The following is a 21,431-nucleotide window of genomic DNA, read 5'->3' on the forward strand; positions in this document are numbered from 1 at the left end:
TCCACCGAGGTCCCTAGGCTGTGCTTTTCATGCCATGTTTAATTACTTCTGTCATTATTCATCAACTAAAATTTATATTTCATTTTACAACCTACATTCTCATGTAAATTTAGGCCTTTATTTCAAATGGAACAACTTAATTTTCCTGTGGACCCTTATGCCATTTATTGCCTTGATGAATATAAAATCCACAGCAGATGAGGCAAGGCTTTTCTTTCATGAGAATTTCTAATAATAACAACAATAATAAGACACCTGGCATTATGATAAAGAGTTCTAAAAAAAAAAAAGGAGATTTTATCAGGAGAGCAAGAAAAACCAAATGAACTATTTGTGAATTTCAGAGAAGACTGGTCTTCAATCATGGTGTAGATATTTAGTTATACTTCAGTCTCCATTGAGACAAGAGGTTGATAAGGGAAGGAAAGTACCATTTTAAAAGTGCTAAAATTATAAAGGAAGAGCAAAAGGAAGCAAAACACAAAAACAGAGGCATCAAATTAATAGAGGAAAATTACTGACGTTATCCTGAATAATGAATTGCTGACTATTTCTGCTGAGGCTTTGAATTTATGAAAGTAGCAAGATCCATGGATAAAATCTTATTTAAATCTACTTTTTGCCTCTAAAACACCAATATACACTAAGAACATTTATCCTCAAAGATCAAAAATCCTACTATGAATCTAAAAAGTAACAAGATTTTAAATTTAAAAATCCAAAAGATATATTTTTTTCCCAGAGAAATAAAACTAAAGGACAGTTAATTTCTTTCCTAACAAAATGAATATGTTGCTGTTTTTTAGCCTCCTATTTAAATAAATCATAAAAACCTTTAAGGACTTTGTCATCAGATGAATAAGGATTAGCCACTAAACTTCAATTAATAGTGATATTTTTTATTGGTCTTAATGTGTACAGGCCTTTAAACACTTTGCATGTTTATTATAACTCAGCAATTCCTCAATACTCAAACACTCACCACAGATTTGAAGCCTGAGATTCAAATGTGAAGGTCAAGTCAGGTAGCACTCACACTACACAGCATATTTTAATAGGTGCACAATTTCCTTGTTTCAATAACTCTTTGGGCATTTACAAGGTTAAAAATAAATAAATCCATAAGTAAATAATTTTCGTAGGCTTTCCTGGTCTGACTGCAATCACTGTTTATCAAAGCTATGGCTCTTAGATGCTCCCACTAAGTTGGATATGCCTATTGATCGTTATGTAACTGAAAACAGGGGCATGAAGTAGAAATGGCGCTGAAATGCTATTTTCCTGTTTTCTTGGTTACTCAGATTGGCATTCATATCATTTATACTCATTAAACACAAATATGCAACTCCAACTGTCCACCTAAATATTTCCGACGAGAGACAGACCATCTCAGCTCCCCAGAGGACATGCCCTGTAACTGAAGGCTGGCCTTGCTTTGTCTTTCATTTTCCTAGAAATTTTAACTTAAATCTTTTATTTGTGTGTTAGTGTGCGTATATAAACACATACATGTGTGCGTGTATACTGCTGTCAACCAGGGCTTCGAAAGCAGAATCTTCACAAAATGATTTATTTTCACTGTAGATATTTAGGGGACTTTAAAACCAATAAATCTCCTCTCAGTCACATTAATTAAATATAAATATATATATGTATATATATATATACACCACATATATACATATATATGTTAGATATATCTGATGTATATTATATATATACAAATATATATCTTTGAATTAGGAGGCAATAGAATCTTGCAAACCAACCCTTAGCTCCATTATCCTGGAGCCAAGTTGTATTGGTTCCTGCCCTTTGATCAGTTCAGAAAGAATCTTGGGAAATTGTCAGCTTACTGGGTAACACATATTAACAATGTGAAGGCCAATCAATGGCCCACAATTAAACATTTTAGGGCTAGCATGCAGGCGTCACGGCATTCACGCTCTGCTTGAGATTACATGTTGTCCTTTCACTTTGGGCCAACTCATCCAGATTGGCTCCCTCAAGGACCCACAATATTTTAAAAATTCAACAAGAGTGGCCACATACATGTAAAGCCACTGTTACAGCAAATCCCGGTAGTTATGAATTATAATATATAAGAATGTATGATATTTTATACCTATGGGAAAATATTGTCAAAGCAGCAAGAAAAATAATCATCTCAACATAAAACTTAATTGTGGTTCCATGTATTTTGTGGGATAATCAAATATTTACTGGCATTATGCTATCTCTATTTTAAATAAACTTACTACAAATTTTAGGAGTTTAGTTGATTGAGGTAAAAATAGTCTTTTATAGTAGAAATGCTCATGCTATTTGCCCTTTGCTGCATTTTGGAATCTCAGAAGCCTTAATTATGAGGTTGACTTGATAGCAAATAATACAGATTTGGGAGTATAAACAGTGGTAGGGATTTCTAAAAGAATTATATATTTCCTTTGAAAATATGTAAACCATCTAATTTTTTTCAAAGATATATGCATAATAATTTGAAAAGCCATTTGGATGACTCACAGTTGAGAGAGTCAATGACCAAGAAAGTTTGCGTGTTTTGCAGGTTTTAAAAAATCATCTATTTATTATCAGGATATGAGGTGTTTGGAGAAAGAACCTGATAATTGTTAAATAATGACTTTTTTTTTCACTATGTCAGACTGTATGAGATACTTAAAAATGCGTTAATCTGTTTCTCTAGCGTTTCCTAAATTAAAGCACTTAGAGGTTTTCACTGATGCATTTTTAATGTGTCATCCAAGGTGTCAGGTTTAACTACGCCCTGCAGACTTAGAGTTGAAAGTGTTCTCTAGTTTAAATTAACAATATCCTTGCCAAAAGTCTTATTAAAAATTGCTTCGTTCACCAGTGAATAAAGTGTTTTACAGTTCATTAAAATTATGCTAAGTGATTATAATAAAATCTTTATAAAAAAGATATATTACTAAAAAAATAAGCCATCAAGTAACAGAAGATATGCTAATGAGACATGATCACATAGTCCATATTATATTATTCAAAGGATGAACTCTTCTTAAAACATTTCTAAACTGTTATTGTTGAGAATATGAATTGCAGTGTGTATATCTTTATATTATCACAATGGTTATGTCTCATGTAATTAAAGTGATTTATTGAAAGCACATAAGCTTATTATCACACTCATCGATAAACTAATTATTCTCCATTAAAACACATACACACGATTTAGTGTAAAATCATTTCTGCTTCTGTCTGATAGAGGCAATTATTTCATTATTTTTTTCTATTTTTTGACTGACCCCACAAAATTTATTCACAAAACACATATACATCTTCTCTTCTGAGCTCATGAAACTTTCTTGTTGAATAATTTAACCTTAGAATAAATTATCAATGATAAGCTTCTTCTAAAGAATAAAATATTGCAATAATTCAAAGCATTATCATTTCTCTGCCAAAATGCATTTTGTCATGTAAGTATAACTCTTTGACCAGGATAATTATTCAGTTGCCCAAGTTTAGGGAGACATTGATCCCTTTCTTATTAAAATAACATTTTTCTTTAACAGCTGAGTGTGGGGCAGGATTACAAATGTGCAGCATGGAAAGTAAGCTTGTGGAAAATCAGAAGGAGAGTTTTAAAGGATGTTATCATCCCCAGAAGAGGAGATATGATGGAATTCATAATTATTTACTGGTTAACATACCATTCAAATATAGCATGTATTTTATACAGTCTTGCTTCTCAGAGGTAAATGCAGGTGTATTTCTTTTCCTACTTGTCACTGGATGGTAATACAATTACTCTAAATAACATGTAGGTCAGTCCTGAGCAGCAGTTACAATTTCCTGCCCTCAAGGTGGCTATTCAGCTCTTGTTTTCAATAGTATATACAATCCTGCATTACGAGAGTGCCACAAATAATATAATTTCCATGGAAAGAGGCGATTATTGGCAAGATGACGAAAATGATGAACAGATATTTAAGTAATGGGAAACCCCATGAGCTGATTCGCTTGTATACCAGGGAGATGTACATATTTAAAAAGTAACTATGTCAACTTAGTTTTCCCTCTCTATGGTTATGTCACTTCTGAAAACAGAAGAAAACAAGAAGAGGAAGAAAAACTCTGTACTAGAGAGAATATCTAGCAACGTTATCTGACTATATTTAAGTCTTGGCCACAAAGTTCATAATTCTCAGGTTTTATAATCACCATTGGTACTCGCAGATAGGCTTCATATCAAAGCCCTGCTACAGAAAAGCAGGAGACCTCATTCTCATAAATCAAGATTCCAAAGATGAAAATGACCTGTTTATATGAAAAATTCACCTTTGATTTTGAGGACAGTTGTATCAAATATAAAATACCTATGTTTAAATGTAATGCAAATAAATTATATCCTTTTTCCAAAAAGAAAGAGGAAAAAGATGTAGACACAAGGACCTTTAAGGGGAAGGTTGAAATAATTAGAAAAGGGATACATTTCCACAAAATGGTAACATAGTAATACATAATGCTACCTAGTATAGCCACTCATCCCTTAGTTTCTCCAGAAGCACAATCTGCTTGAACATCACCCTTCTTCATTTTATCCCTGGAGGATGGAACTGGGGAAGCAGTTTCAGTGTGTGTGAAGGATGGCGGACTATGTGGTCACTGAAGTTACAAACTTTCCCCGGATTTTGAATGTGACACTCTGTTCTTATCACACTAATATGGATGAATACAGCAAATATTTTAGGGGACAGCGATGATTTGAATGAATTACCAGGTGTTCAGTATGTTCTCATAGAAAAAAACTAAATGAGTGAACTGATTTTCCTTTACTCAGCATTCAATATCCCTATTAAATTTTATACAACTGAAAATCCCTTAGGCTAAAAACCCCCAAGACATATTACCATACAAGCTAAAAATAATCTGCCAAGTACCCCAATAAGTGCAGAGCCAGACACAGGGAATTCTGTATCTTCAATGGTGAGCCAGAAAAATGTACCAGTCTGAATGTACAAATGGCTTATTAATAATAAATTAAAACTTTAAGAATTTTAGATGTAAAAATAGTCTTGAACAGATGTTTATTATTCATTTTAATTTTTTTGTAGACCAAAGGAAAAGATGTGGATTTATGTTTACTTAATTTATCATTAAAATTGAATTTAAATATGAATTATTTAAAGAATATATTTATTCTTTCTTTTATACTACAATAAAATAGATCATTCTTACTAATTAATACTAAATATAATATCCTGCTCTAGCATTATGTCTTAACTACATCTGGAAGAGAAAATATTGATATATATTAATGTATTACATCATTTTTACACAGGTATGTCATAATATAGACACAGAATGAGGAAAGCCAAATTATATCACTTTTAAAAAATACATACTTTTCATATAATACTAATTTTGAAGTACAATTACAAAGAAAAACATGTAATACAAACATGAACAGTGCAAACATTTCTTTAAGACTTTCTGAAACTTTATTTTGGTCAATAAAAAACCACAGTGAATACTAAGTCAAAATACTCAGCAACTTTCTTTAATAAATGCTTTTCACTTTATTAAAATATAAAGGTGATTTTTAATGTGGCCCTGACCTTTTTGTGAGCCAAGTTATCTTGCAGTCATTAATACTACAAGAATTGAGAAGAAACTGTACAGTAAGAAATACTTGTTAAAGCAAATTCAGACATTATCATACATACAAAAACATTTTGATGTATTGTCTAAATTCACAGTAATAAAAATGACAAAATTAAAGAAAAATTTAAGTAATAGCATGATTCAATCAGAATGGAAAAAAAAAGATTGTCATGTTCCAGGGTCTAAAAAAATTACTCACTATTAAAAATGAATACTGACTTTTTAAATAGAAATTTGAACAAAGAAGATCTTTACAAATAAAATCCCTTTATTTCAAGGACTCTGCATATAAAAGTCAGTTTCATCTTGGTATTTATTTGTGTCCAAGAGTGGTACCACCACTGAACAAATGAGAAGCTTAATTTAGATCTTATATATTTTACAAGTTATAAGAAGAGCCAGGTCTTTGTAGGTTACAGGAACCATAAACTCCTCTCACTCCCAAGAGCCATTTATTTCTTGAAGTGAGAAGAGGCCATGATGGAAAACTCTTCTTGCTACAGACTCCAAAGACGTAGTACTAGAGGGATTTTGAGTTTACAGAACCTCAGACTCAATTTTCAGTGGACAAAGACAGAGAGTCACATGAATCTTCCTTCTCTCTGGACTGGTCTCTACCCTAACCCAGCCATTTTATTCTTGATCTGGAGCAAAGACATTTTCTAGACCCTGTGGCACACACAACAGAAACTAGATGCTGAGAATGATGCTGAGAAGGGGACCAGGCATTAGTAAGAGGATGATGTGGATGTGAGTGATCAGTGTGATTTCTAGTTACTTAAGAAGCATCACATGATTTGCTTGAAGTTTATGGGAAAAAAATAACAAGAGTGATGAAATCCTGTAGTACAGTTTGAAGAGGTGTGAGAGAGATTTGGAAATGAAGCTGATAGTTCTTCTCAACAAGAAAAGCTGAAAGATCACATGCTAAGCCATTACCTTACTTGATCTTTTCCAGCTCTTCCTCATTAGCATTGTCTGTAAATGAAATAAAGCATTTTCATTATCTTATGACTCAAGTACAGAATAGGGCAGCCAGCGGTTTTCTAGAGAAAGCTTAACATTTAAACGGCAGTTTCCAGCAACGAGTATACAAGACAAAACTTGTTTATCACATACACACAGCTAAAAGAAGCACCTTTAACATTCAAGCAGTCTTTCTGGTGAGAGTTCATTTGCTTTATTCTTTTGTAGACAGAAATGAGACAGTATTTTTAAATAGAATGGAAATTTTGAGATATCTTAATTATTGGTTGGGGGAAAAAAAAAAAACCTCTTATTGAGTCTCATGATTGGCAATTGTTCCCTTTGGTGATGGAGGTTAAGGATGTACGATGACTTTACCAGGTAACTTTTCTCTTCAAACATGTTCAAAAGTCTGTCGTTTTGGTGGCATCTTAGAATTATCTCTGCTTCCAGTTAATCTTTAACTATATTGGGGTCTACAAATGTTTTCAATTGTGAAAAATGCTACATTAGTCTATCTTCCTGCTAAATGTTCAGCCATAACATGTCCTTTAAATCAGTTTTTTCTTTTTCTTTTTTTTTCTTAAGACTTTATTTATTTGACAGAGAGAGAGAGACAGCAAGAGAGGGAACACAAGCAGGGGGAGTGGGAGAGGGAGAAGCAGGCTTCCTGCTGAGCAGGGAGCCCGATGCAGGGCTCGATCCCAGGACCCTGGGATCATATGACATAAGCCGAAGGCAGATGCTTAACGGACTGAGCCACCCAGGCGCCCCTTAAATCAGTTTTTTTCTGTCTGTGTGTTTCATAGTAAGAAGTAATTACGGCTACAAGTTATTTAAGGCTAATGGAGATCTTTAATGAGTGCCCAAGATCAGTGGTCTCTTGTATAAAGTAAGTCATAAAAATCCGAAGATCTTTTATTTACTCTCCAGTTTTAAATTTTTCTCAGTGAACACTGAGGTATTAACTTCCTGATTAACCCTCTTTACCCTCTCTTATCTTTAAGGCCAGTGAAGTAGAGAATAGGGATTATTTGGAGAAAAGAATATAGAGATTGAAATGCTAGTCATATTTGTACATCAAGGAAGCATACTGGTGCCTTTAAGAAATATATCTCCTTCAGCTGAATTTACTATAAAGCAGGACCATTTCAGAAACTACTCATAAATTACAAAAATACAACAAAGGAAAGATTTTAATATAAGATTAAGTCATATAGAAGACAACCTTTGGCCTAAACCAAGACAATGGAATTACATAGAAGTTCTATGGTAAGAAATGAGAACATCATAAAATTGTCAAAGATAAGGATTCACTTATCTTCTTTGTAGATAGTGGTTTTATAAGTTATATTTTCCCTGTATATCCTCTGTGTTAAATATTGACCAAAATATGGAAGAGTGATAGATTTCCTAAGGTTACAATAATTCCTAATATTTTTTTTTTGAATGGAGCCAGGAAAGCAAAGCATTGTTATCAAACACTATTTATAGAAATATTTTATATGTTTTCTAAGTACTAATGTGCCATTTATTTTGAAGCAACAAAACCCACCATTGGGTTGTGGAGGTGGTCATGTAGTAGCCATGTAATAAATACTTGTTGTTGATCTTAAGTGAGTTACTGTCATCAGCATCACCACCACCACCTTCTCCCTTATCACTGAAAGGCAACTGGAAACCAAATACTTTCATGGCATGCCACATTCACAACAACTCTACCAGCAGGAGTCAGACAATAAATGCTCAACTTTCTCAGAAAGCAGAGTTTCAATGAACAAAGAATGATAATTCCTAGAGATAACGTTTTCAGTCAAATCAAGTGAGAACAACTAAGATAAATCAGAAAGTAAAATCTCGTAGCTCATGGCCATTTATTATCATCATCTAGTTTCTAAGAATCTCCTAAAATTCCATTCTGTAAGGGGCTAAGAGCATGAGGAAGAGTTCAATCTCAGGGCAACACTACTCAGTATAACACACATTCACTACTGCTGCTCAAAACCACATCCTCTAACTCAGAGCCACTGCATACAATAGCCCTTCAAGATGTAAAGCTAACTATAGGATTGGTATTTTTCCCGTCTCTCAAAACTGGCTTTACAAATAGGCTGCATGGTATCATTTTTCAGAATTGAGACACTGACACAAACAAAAAGTCAACAATTGTCCTGAGTATAAATATGAAAGATCTGGCAGTTATGGGGACAAATTCATTATTTTCCTGATTTGGTTTCTAGAATTCTATTATTAGATCCACTGACTCTCAAAATGTCCCTAGATTTTTAAAAATTATTTTATTTATTTTTTTTATCATGATAAGTATATTCTTTAATCCCCATCCCTTATTTCACCCATCCCCCACCATGCAGCTGCCCTCTGGTAACCATCAGTTTGTTCTCCATAGTCAAGAGTCTGTCTCTTGGTTTGTCTCTCTCTTTTTTTTCTTTGCTCATTTGCGTTGTTTCTTAAATTCCACATATGAGTAGATTATATGGTATTTGTCTTTCTCTGACTGACTTACTTTTGTTTAGCACCGTACTCTCTAGCTCTAACTCTGTTGTTGCAAATGGCAAGATTTCATTCATTTATATGACTGAGTAATGTTCCACTGTGTATATATACACCACATCTTCTTTATCCGTTCATCAATCAATAGACATTTGGACTGCTTCCATAGTTTGGCTATTCTAAATAATGCTGCTATAAACAAGGGGTGCATGTATCCCTCTGAATGAGTGTTTTGTATTTTTTGGGTGAATATCCAGTAGTGCGATTACTGGATCATAGGGTAGTTCTATTTTTAACTTGCTGAGGAACCTCCATACTGTTTTCCACAGTGGCTGCACCAGTTTGCATTCCTACCAACAGTGCAAGAGGGTTCCTTTTTCTCCACATACTTGTCAACACTTGTTGTTTGTGTTTTTTATTTTAGCCATTCTGACAGGTGCGAGGTGATATCTCATTGTAGTTCTGATTTGCATTTCCCCGATGATGACTGATGTTGACCATATTTTCATGTGTCTGTTCGCCATCTGGATATGTTCTTTGGAGAAATATCTGTTCATGTCTTCTGTCCATTTTTTAATGGGATTATTTGGTTTTTGGGTGTTGGGTTCTTTATATATTTTGGATACTAGCCCTTTATAGGATATGTCATTTTAAAATATCTTCCCCCATTCCATAGATTGCCTTTTAGTTTTGTTGATTGTTTCCTTCTCTGTGCAGAAACTTTTTTATTTTGATGTAGTCCCAGGAGTTTAATTTTGCTTTTATTTCCTTTGCCTCAGGAGACATATCTAGAAAAATGTTGCTACAGCTGATGTCAGAGACATTACCGCCTGTGTTCTCTTCAAGGATTTTTATAGTTTCAGGTCTCACAGTTAGGTCTTAAATCCACTTTGAGTTTATTTTAGTGTACAGTGAAAGAAAGTGGTCCCTAGATTTTACAGCACGATTTCTGCTTCTTGAGCCAAGCCAACTAGCTAAATCATGGGTTTAAGTATCCCACTCCCGGGCTTCTTTTTCTTTTTAGATGGTTGGGTTAAGCTAGATTCAATAAAACTGAAAACAGTAGAAAAGTTTCAAAAAAAGGTGAATTTAACAAACACAGTATTACTACTGTTACCTTTGCTATCTGTGAGATGTTAGAGAAGAAAGATTGTTTGGGGAATGTTAAAGATAGGAGATAAAGCAAATTATAGAAAAATAAGATTTACGTTTTGCTCTATGATCTTAATTTTAACTGAGAAACATATGAATTTGTTTTTGAAAGCATCATCACCTAATATTATTACAGGATAATCAAACTTCATTAGCAGCTCAACTTTCTTTGAAGCCAGTGAAAGAAATAAGTAGTATAAAAATATGGCCTGTGATAGAGCTGTAGAACTGATTATGTTTTCATGAGATTCCACATTCTCAATCCATTTTTTACCTTTATTTTTTATTGTATTTTTTAAGGCAATTACATGGCTACTAAAGATATAAAAATAATCACAGAATCGCTAGATATTATAGTATAGACATATTACAAAACATTAAAATTTTATAGGTAGATTTAAAAAAAAATGTTAGCTGTGAAATAATTCAGAAAAATTTGCAAAATAAACCAACATGAAAGAAGTATTTTTTTAATTTGCTAAAGGCCAACTGGGGTCAATTCATATGTTTCTTACATTCTTCTATTTTTTTAGCTTTAGCCAAGCAATTTGTAGGTCTAGTTTATCTAAGAGAGTGTGTAACACAAATTAACTCACTTTTATTTCACAAATTCTCCAATGAAGAAAGCTGTGGATTGAACTCTGCTAGAAAAAGAGCCAGAAAGAACTCAAACACACTATCAGACCAAAATACCATATACAGGACACACATGTATGCACTACACAATTTTGTAGGTTCAAAAACAAGACATGCATTCAAAACAGAAATGACAGCTGTGTCATGCAGCTCATCAGCATGCCCCTGACCCCCAATGGAGATTGTGGTTTCTCATACACACAATGCTGGAAACTTAAAAAATATATATCTCTATATATCCGTTCACATCTGAGTTTTTTTTTTAAAGACTCAATGATGAACTCAATGGAGAAGACTTTAGTATAAGCAATTTTGAAATACTTTTGCTATTACTCATACTATACTCCTTAAATTGCTGTAATTAGACATTGCATGTTTTAGAGGCTTTAGTAGATTCAGTAGGTTGATAGGATTTTCAATTCATTCTTCAGTTTTACTGATTTCTAGAACTGGCAATCCACACAAGGAGAAATCATCCCAACTGCATCATTCATGGAATGTACTGTCAGTATTAAGAGTGTATAAAAAAAAAAACCACAACTCACAAGATAACTGATTAAGAAACTTTACAACTCTGTGATGCTAAATACTCTGTATTTCCAGTTAATTTATTCCTACTTTTGATAGCATTTTCTTAACATTAATGTTGGTTCTATTTCCTATTTGATTGTTAAACTTTGTTACTAGCTCTTGAAACTCATGTCTTCCATTCTCTACTTTAACACATATAAAATATTTAGCGGAGTTTTGTAAATACAAGCACAAGAATAAACACATGGTTCTTGGGCTAAAGTCTTAAATCCCAAAAGCTTAAAATAGATTATTTCTGTGCTAATAATCAAAGAGAATAGAACTCTTATAATTTTGGTGTGTGAGGATCAATGCAAAAATCATCCTCTATTCCTTCCCTATTCATCATGCTAAATATTAAATGGAATTCTGAAGCCTTTAGTACTGATTTCTGGCCTGCTGCATTTGAACTTTTCTAAATAAGATTTGTTCCTGGTTAATTTGTGAAAGTTTGGCATACCATTTTCAAGGCAGCAATATGTTATATATTTCAGACATAAAAATTTAAAGATACATTGGATCTCTGATTGTTTTTAACTAAAAAACTTTAAATATATTCTAGAGAAACATACAGAGCTAATAGTAGACATGTTACAGAATGGAGAAAATACAGTGATACGCTTCTAATGCATTGTCGTTGTTAAATACCTTCATAGAGCAATACAGATTGATTTTAAGCATATGATCATTAATGTACTAATTTTAAGAACTCAAAAGGAAACTAAATAAGTATTTAATATTGTTTGTGATAACCTCAGGAACTTGAACACTGAAGTAAGGAAAAGAAAAAAAACCTTAAAATACCTTTCCCTGGACCTTTGAAGTATTCCTTCAAATCCTCATAGACATTCATCCGCAACTCATTGAACAACTACTGGTACAGAAAGCTGGACTAGCTTTGAGGGCAGTCATCAAAAGAAAGGTAATCAGAAGCAATAATTTATATATATATATATTTATGTATATATAAATATAAATAATATAAATATATAAATAATATATATTTATTTATTTTTATTATTATTTTTTTTAACCAGAAGTGATAGGATAAAAGAGGGAGGTGAGGTGAAGTATGTCAGGTAGGGCAAGTGACAGTGAAGAAAGCCTAGACTTGAGAGAAGGTGAGCTCTGTTGGAGTTTGTATGAATGCGCCAGAGGTTACCAGTGAGGGAATATACGGTGCTCATTGGAGAGCTTTAAAGCCCCTCATCAGAAATTTCCATTTAATTAGAGAAATAAACACAGGTCACTGAGCGCTTAGAAGAGAATAAAGAGGACATTATAGGACCTGGCACAATGCTTATAGATGATCAATAAATGTTTTTTGATGCTTGTTCAGCCAACAAATGGTCCTTGTTCAGAGGCTCAAAATCTCATAATTAGTGTTGCTTCACAGTTTTAGAGACCTTAATAAAATAGCTATAAAACTGCTATATAGAACAAAACAAACAAAACAGAAGTAAATTTGTCTTTGTTAGAAATTTTCATCCTATAAGCATAGGCTTAGAAACCCCGATTCAAATCTAGGACAGCAGACTCGCCGGGATACTGGGGATGCCATGAGAATTTCCCTTAGGGGATCTTTCCTACTTCCGGCCCTCCGCCTGAGTCAGTTCACTTCCCCACAACCAACCCCGTGCTCCCAGCTATTGATCACACCTACAAGGAGGAGCAAGTGAAACCATACAGGACACCCTTCTCTCTACTGCTCAGGTGTGACTGAGGTCAGGATGGTCACCAGCCAGAACTGGCTCTAGTATAGGCTGCAACGGTCGTGCTTTTCTGGGGCAGTGAGTCTTCGCTAAGCTACTCACTTCTCTGGTGAAGAAGAGAGAAGCCAGGTGAAAGTCAATGCTGGTGTGGGATGGGAGAAGACTTCCTTTTTCAGTTGCCACAGAGGGATGAATTCAGTGCTATTTGGGACTCTGAAGGGGAGGGCATGGAGTAAAGCAGTGAAGGAAGAAACACTTGGCAGTAAAGGATTTTCTTTCAAAAAGCTGGGGTAGTCAACGGGATTTGATTTGAGAAAATGGCATGAAGATTTCAGGAAGAACTCTTTGTCTTAAGGGCAGATGGGGCTGGAGAGAGACAATGAGGAAAACGGAAAAGGAAGAAAAGATGAACAATACCAGATTTTTGATGAGCAACTGTTTCATGCAACCCACCTGTTTTCTTCCTATTCATGTTTGATAAATCACTGACGATCAGCAGTCAGGGACTGTAATACTTTTAAAGGACATTTTTCTAATTAGAAAGACATTGTGCTGAAATAACAACTTGGAGCAACTATGGAGATGGGAAGATTTTTATAAGAATTGTTGAAGAACAAACAGTGTTGGGAACCACTCTGCCTGTGCTGACACACATTCGTGTACAAGTTAGGATACCTCAGCAGCTTCATCTTGGTCCCAACTTGATCTCTCAAGCCCTCAGTTTGATGTTAGAGCACTTAGTAAATATCCCTTTTCTGCAAAAATTCAGCAGACTCTCCATCATCAAATCACCCAAATAACTACATCAGCCACAATATCCTTCTAATTTCCAGCCATATTGCCAGTAGGGATGGTTTGGGATACGTAAGACCTCAGGCACTTAGGCATTTTCATTTATGAAGTGCTGTTCTTCATTAAAAGAACAAAGAATCTCAAAACAAGATTCTATCACAAGTTTTGTTGATTTTACCTCTTATATGTAAATCTGCTGATTTCTTTCCATCTCTACCTCGGACAATCCTAATCCAGACCTCCATCACCTTCCACCAAGATTTTTGCCATAATTGGTCCTAACTGGTCTCCAAGTACCCATTCTCTTCCTTCCATCTGTTTTCCACAATGTAGCTACACAGCTATTTTCAAAGGCAAAAATGATTATGCCACTTCTGATTTATAGACTCCCCCTTGCTCTTTGCAGAATGACCACAAACCTTAACTTGGCCAACAGTCCCTACACAGTCTGGGTATCTGCTTTCCACTGTCATCATTTGTCATGATCTCCCACACTCCCCTTTGCTTCCACCTTTTCTCAGCTCCAGGATGTTTTCAATTCCTGGAATGCGGCGTTGTTTCTCTGGTCACAGGGCCTTTGCCCATGCTGTTTCCTCTGCTTGAATACATTCTCTTTTCCTGGTTTTTGTCTTATTAACTCCTATTCACACTTTAGACCTCAGGTCCCATTTGACTTCCTTAGAAAATTCCTGTCCCCCTAACTAGACCAAATTCTACTGTATTTGCTCTTAACAGCAACACACCCCTCTCTTTCACAGAACTCAAAACAGTCATCATGTTAAATTTCCTTCAATAATTATTTGATCCCTGAATTCTCCACTGGATAGAAGTTCTATAGGATCCTAAGGGTCTTGCATAGAACCTGGCTTATAGTAGGCTTTGGCCAATACTAGGATTATTTGGATAAAGTAATAAACAGACACATAATTTATTCCTAGGTATGGATTAGCCAGCTAGGATATACTCCTTGGCTTGTACTGGGTGATGTATTGTACTATACTGCATATTTGTGCTGCATAATGTATTCTGAATTGGGGACTTCTACAATGATGGGATTCTATTTCTAAATATTCTCTGTAAAAAAATTTCCTCACCTACCCTTCCCTTCGCACACACGGGCCTATGCATATGCACACTTACGTGCATTTTTTTTGTGGTGCTAAGTTCTCACAGTAGGTTTTTGTAGGACTTGTTAGAAAAGAGAAAGTTATTCCTCACTGACTTAAGTATGGATAAGTAAATCATACTCAGTAAATACAGTATATGAATACATGTACTTATTGTTTAATTTTTAGAAAGGAGAGAGAAAAACATTTGTTGAAAAGGGTGCATTTTTCAGTGAGTTTAAAACGGTTCCAAATTTGAAGTTGGGATTCACTATTCTAATCTACAATCCAGGGGAAAATGTCAATAACACCTTTCCAGCAGACAACATATACCAACTTTAGTCATGCATTATTTTAAGACAGCAATACACACAGTGCTGAAATAGGGTATTTGGACTTGCCGAAAAAAATTATGTTTACTCCTAAAATGTGTTCTAATTGTGGAGCAGCTCCCAGTACATGAAAGCACACTGAGTCTACTAAATAATCTCTGGTAAATTGTGGCAGAAAGTGCACTGGCAAGCATACCGATGCAGGTCAAACCTGGTATTTTTTAATGTCACTTCAACATGCTGGAGTAATTGGCTCCTCTGTATCCCTTGTCAGTTTCTCACAACAGCATGGTGTGCAAGGAAGTACAGACAGCCAGTGCTGGAAAATGGGTAACATCGATATGGAAGCCCATCAAGAAGATGAAAAGTATTCACTTCTCATTCAGCAAACAAATACCAGAAAGCAGAAACTCTATTATAATTTCACCTCATTTTTCTTTGTTATGGTACGCCTGATAGTACGGTCAAAATAGTAGAGTCTGGATACCTCAATGTGGAATTCCAAATATTCGCTTCAATAGCAAATGTATTCCCTGAATGCATACTGCCATTTGCCTACAACATAACATGTCTGAAATTGGGAAATGAAATTATAATAAAAGATGCAAACGTGTCCCTTATTTACTACAAGAGGTTCCGATCTGGAGCATAGAACAGGAAATTTGAATTGAAAAAGATATAAAATGCAGGGACTAGAGATACCCAGGATACTTACGGAAACAAAGAACAGGCCCGATTTTCATACGCTGCTTCTCTTTATTATCACCTCTGGGTTCAAAGAAGGCTCACGACATTCCACCAAGTGAGAGCAAGAAAGCACTCCTACTAGGCTGTGGGGCAACTTACCACATCCCTGTGTTCTCCTTCTTTAGGGGTAAGGATGATGGAGAGCAAAATGACTCCAAGGTAATGGTCAGGATAATGGGGATCTTTCAATGTTAGGGTCACATCTGTGGGCCTATGAGATAAAATATTAAGACTGTGAGCAGTTGTTAAGTGGTTAAGCCAAAAATATGTTCTATATTGACAATTTATTATTTTTAAGAAGAAAGTCAATTTTGTCTTCTTTACTTTTCTGGTATAAATTCTGTTGCTCTTAAAATATCATTAATGCACTAAGTTATCCAATCAATTGTGGATCAGCTGGCAATACTTGGGTTCACTGCAGAAGTCTCAGTCCTTCCTGGGGTTCTAGAAGACCGAGAAACTATAACAGTATTGAGAAATCTATAAGTCCTTTTTTTAGGATCTCTAAACACACAGAAAGCAAAGCCAGCTATTTTCTATCAATTTGAGACTAACAAGTAAATGAGGGTCATTTACAGACCACTACATGATTTAGAGTAAACAGATGAGTGGGAAAAAGGGAAAAGATAAAATATAAAAAATGAAATATAATAGACATCATAGACATAATTTTAAAACAATGTGTTACTATTTTTAACAGACCCCATTGTTTAAAATAATGCTTCTGTATGTTTTGGCTGTTTAAACCTATGCCTAAACAATTTTTAGGTTCAGAAACACAAGGAAATCAATGCTTAAGGAGTTGGTGAATACTTAGAAAGCTTTAGAATTACGTAGTTTTGAGGAAGAGACTATGAATTACTCAGTATTACCCAGGTTCACTTCTACAAATAATACAAAACACACATTCAACTGACAATGGTTAGGTAATATCTCGTTTCCATATTTCAATTAAATAAATATTTTAATTTCAACAAATGCATGTTAAGTTTTATTGTATATAGGTATATATGATATATACATAAATATATTTTATATATAATTTGATTTGGTTCATTTTGCTGAACAAACAGGGGTTCATGCCCTCTGTAAACTTAAGGGACTGTGGAATATTCAATACTGAACTTAAATCTTTAAATGTTGGCAAATTAGGGATGTTCCCTTACTTGTTCAGTCACTTATTCTTTTCATTCATAAAACATATATTAAACACGTATGAAATACTACACACTGTGCTAAATTCTGGGCGAAAACCAAATGTCAAGATCAAAGATAATATCATTATCTTCAGGGAGCTTAATTAGTAAATGATACAGTCAGAGTCCAGTATCAGGGAGAAGGCTTGGTGAGGAAAGCTGGTCCAAATAAGAATTTTCAATCCTGTCTGCACATCAGAATCCACTGGGGAGCTTTAAAAAAGTGCACATTCCCTAATTCTACCCACGATGACCCCGGTTCTATAGATCAAGGGTGGGGAGTGGAAATTTATATTATTTGTAAAGCTCTTGGGTGATTTTCCCATACAACCAGGATTGACAACAGGAGATACTTTTTATTGCTAAGATGTTATAATACCAGGAGCCTCTTTCACATGATGCTTCATTTACTGAGTCAAGGAGTAATGTTATGAAAAAAAATGAACAGTTATCTGACGTCAGAGGTTTTAACTGAAACATGAAAAACTAGACTGATGATACAATGTTATAAGAGCTGTGATACAAATTGCTCCACTAGCAATTTAGTTACAACTAATCACTGTGGTTTGACAATTGGTTCCTTTTGTCTTGATAAATTCATGTTAAGCATTATAGAATATATGTATATATTATACATACATATATGTTTTTACATGGGGTTACAGTTTGATTTGGTTCATTTTCCTCTAATGATTACATATAAAATTAATAGAAAAAACTTCATTACATTTTTATAATGATTACATGATAAAGATTTAAGAACATTTGCGATTGCTTTATGATGATTACCTATTGTTTCCTTTCAAAGTAAAATCTTAATGCATTATATAGTAGGGTAAGTATTTATATGGCTACTACCATTATCCATTTATCTGTACCCAGGGACTATTGATTTATACATAGAATGTAATGGTATAGGGCGCCTGGGTGGCTCAGTTGGTTAAGCGACTGCCTTCAGCTCGGGTTATGATCCTGGAGTCCAGGAATCGAGTCCCATATCAGGTTCCCTGCTCAGCGGGGGGTCTGCTTCTCCCTCTGACTCTCTTCCCTCTCATGCTCTCTGTCTCTCATTCTCTCTCTCAAATAAATAAATAAAATCTTAAAAAAAAAAAGAGAATGTAATGGTATATACCAGCTAGTGATTTTGAAAAGCAGTAATTTGGGATGTTTATGTGGTTTTGAGAGGAAGGAATGATTAAATATATACAATAAGTAATGTGGCAAAATAAACACCAAATGCTTGTATATAATCTTTTTATTTTCTTAATCATCTCATATTTTTTCCATTTAAAGTTATTTTTCATCAATGATTTATCTTTAATAGAGAACAAGAGAAATTTATGCTCTGTGATTAAATCCAGCAATTTGCATAGCCTTTAACAGAAGTCTACAGAGAAAATAACTGTGGCCTTTATAAAAGAATGCCACAGTCCATTCTGGTTGGAGCTCAGTTTTCATGATAATGGACTACATAGAATACCATCTAGGGCACATCCTTCCTCGGTGGTGAGGAAGGGGAGCCAGCAATCACCTACGTTCTACCGTTAGTCAGCCTGCGCGAAGCTCTAGGTTGGAATGGAGGACATGCAGGAGGTACAGGAAAGTCTGCTCTTTTGTCCAGTCCACGACAAAAATGACTATTGAGAGACCAATAAACCATCAAACGTGCTCAAACGTAGCTGACTATAATACATAAGGGGAGGGTTCTACTATTTCTATTTCATTTGTATTTAAAATATAAAGTAGTGATCCAGCCCATTACTCTGCTTTCTTGCATTCCACTTTTCCTGCCACATGATGTACATAATCAACTAAAACATCTTAAAACCATCAAAGATCTCACAGCTTCCTTTGCAATCTATCCCAGCATTGCTGGACCCTTTTAAGACATATTTTCCCTCTCTCTAGTATTAATTAATTCTAAGCTCCCAGTTGAAATCCACTTTTAAAAATATAAGCCCATAATTAGGTACGAGGAATGACTAATATTAGTAATAATTATATAACTTTACAAATAATCAAGCAATGATGAACTAATCTAACTGAGAAAATACAACTAATCTTTCTCCATGTTTGAGTCACTCTTCGATAACATAGGATTACCAGTGATGGCAAAATTAGATTGTACTTGGGCTCAGGTGATAAGGGAATGGCTGTTTTTGAAGCAAGGTACACGTTTTATTTCCTATACAGTGACCTGATTCTTAAATTAATAATTTTGACTAACATAGATAATCTACTTTATGTCCCACCACAACCATACCAGACATGTGAAAAATAAGGAATGTGTCTCTTATCTCTAGATTCCTGGAGCCTAGCACAGTGCTGGAAGACAAAGCAGGTGTCTAAGAAGTTTTCTGCTGAATAGTTGTTGTTGAATGAGATAGTCAAGGAAGACACTATTATTTCCACTGGGTAGATAAGAGAGACGAACTTGAAAAAGGCTGGCTAGCATGAAGGCTCACAACAATAAATGAGAGAACAGTGACTAGACCCCAGATCTGCTGACACTTTCTATTACACAGGTCCAGCTTCACAACAAGACATAGTGAGGGGCACCTGGGTGGCTCAGTCGTTAAGCATCTGTCTTTAGCTCAGATCATGATCTCCTGAGATTGAGCCCCGCATAGGGCTCCCTGCTCCACGGGGAGCCTGCTTCTCCCTCTCCCACTCCCCCTGCTTGTGTTCCCTCTCTTGCTGTGTCTCTCTCTGTCAAATAAATAAACAAATAAAATCTTAAAAAAAAAAAAGACGTAGTGATATTATAATGGTTCAAAAGTTACCTGTTCAACTCCAATTGTGTGAGATCCAGAAATGCTGAGCCCATAAAGTCATCTTGTAGTCCAAAATCATAGTCAAATACCTAAGAAGCCAAAGAGACAAGGCATTATTAGAAATAATTCCAATATAAGCTTTAAGTGAAAAATATCTCGATTATAAAATACTGGTTGTCTATGTCACCAAAAGCAATGAAACTTATTATTTATTTTTAAAAATTACTTTGTTTGAAATGTTAGGGTCTCACAAAATATTCAAAGGAAACTACCTTTAATTTTATACTTAAAATTTCTATTTTATATCAAATAGAACTTTAAGGAAGATGAATAACAAAATCAAATAAATATAGTAAATCATCAAAAACCTGAGGAACATAAGCTTAGAATATTTCCCCCATATTATTAGCATTACTGAAAGGAAAAATAAGTTGGTATGAAATTCAACAAATACGTCTTCCTCAGTGGGTTACTGGTGATGATAATATAATTCTAATCTCTTTGCATTTTTCAGGTCACTGAAGATAAATTCTCTGATATTATAGGAAAATTCTGTTTTAAATACACAAATAAGTAAAAATTGAGGTGTTGTAATTAAAGCATTTTGTAAAGTCATGTTAAGGTTAAGTCAAATAAAATTTATATCATCACAAGCAAGGCTAGGAAATAATATTAACGTAACTACCAGCAACAAGCAGAAAGGAAAGAAAAGAATGTATTTCTTCCTTCTGTCAGAACTATTTATCCAGTATCTTCTCTATGCCTTTCATGTTTCTTATCCATACTATGATGAATAAGAAAGCAGCACCCCTGATCTCTTGCGACCTGCATTTAGGAGCTGAGATGGTCCATAAAAACCCAAATAGATAGATATATTTAGTGATGAGTCCTGTGGACACAAATGTTTAAGGGGGTGTGTTGGGAGCTGCTATTTTAGACTGGAGGTCCAGGAAGCCCTTTTGGAGGAAGTCTGCACCTAGAGACCGGAATAATCAGAAGGATTAAGCCAGTTTGGGAAGATCACTCCCAGGCAGGAGAAACAGCAGGTGATTAGCATATGCAAGGGTCATCCAGAAGCCAGTGTGGTTGAAGCAGACTGAGAAAGATGGACAGTGGAAGAAGGCTGGAGACACGGCTCAGGGCTAGATCAGTTAGGGCCATGTCCAAAAAACTCTAAGTAAATGGGAGTTGGCTAACTTCCAACCATTTATTAATTTTCTTACTCATTCATCTCCTCTGCCAATATTGATCAAGTATTCATTATGTATCAGACAATATGCTAGGTGCTGTG

The 21,431-nt window shown here is 34.8% G+C and overlaps 1 protein-coding gene across 1 annotated transcript in view; it reads right to left on the reverse strand.

Moving 5' to 3' along the window:
* MCTP1 (multiple C2 and transmembrane domain containing 1) overlaps nucleotides 1-21,431 on the reverse strand; it is a 512,403-nt gene that overhangs the window by 216,171 nt on the left and 274,801 nt on the right. The window contains exons 4-5 of the mRNA XM_044916766.1: nucleotides 20,150-20,229; nucleotides 16,270-16,381 (exon numbers count right to left, since the gene is read on the reverse strand). Coding sequence (XP_044772701.1) covers nucleotides 16,270-16,381; nucleotides 20,150-20,229 — 192 coding nt within the window. The remainder of the gene's footprint in view (nucleotides 1-16,269; nucleotides 16,382-20,149; nucleotides 20,230-21,431) is intronic.

The sequence above is a fragment of the Neomonachus schauinslandi genome, chromosome 7 (genome assembly GCF_002201575.2).
Source record: "Neomonachus schauinslandi chromosome 7, ASM220157v2, whole genome shotgun sequence".
NCBI lineage: Eukaryota > Metazoa > Chordata > Mammalia > Carnivora > Phocidae > Neomonachus > Neomonachus schauinslandi.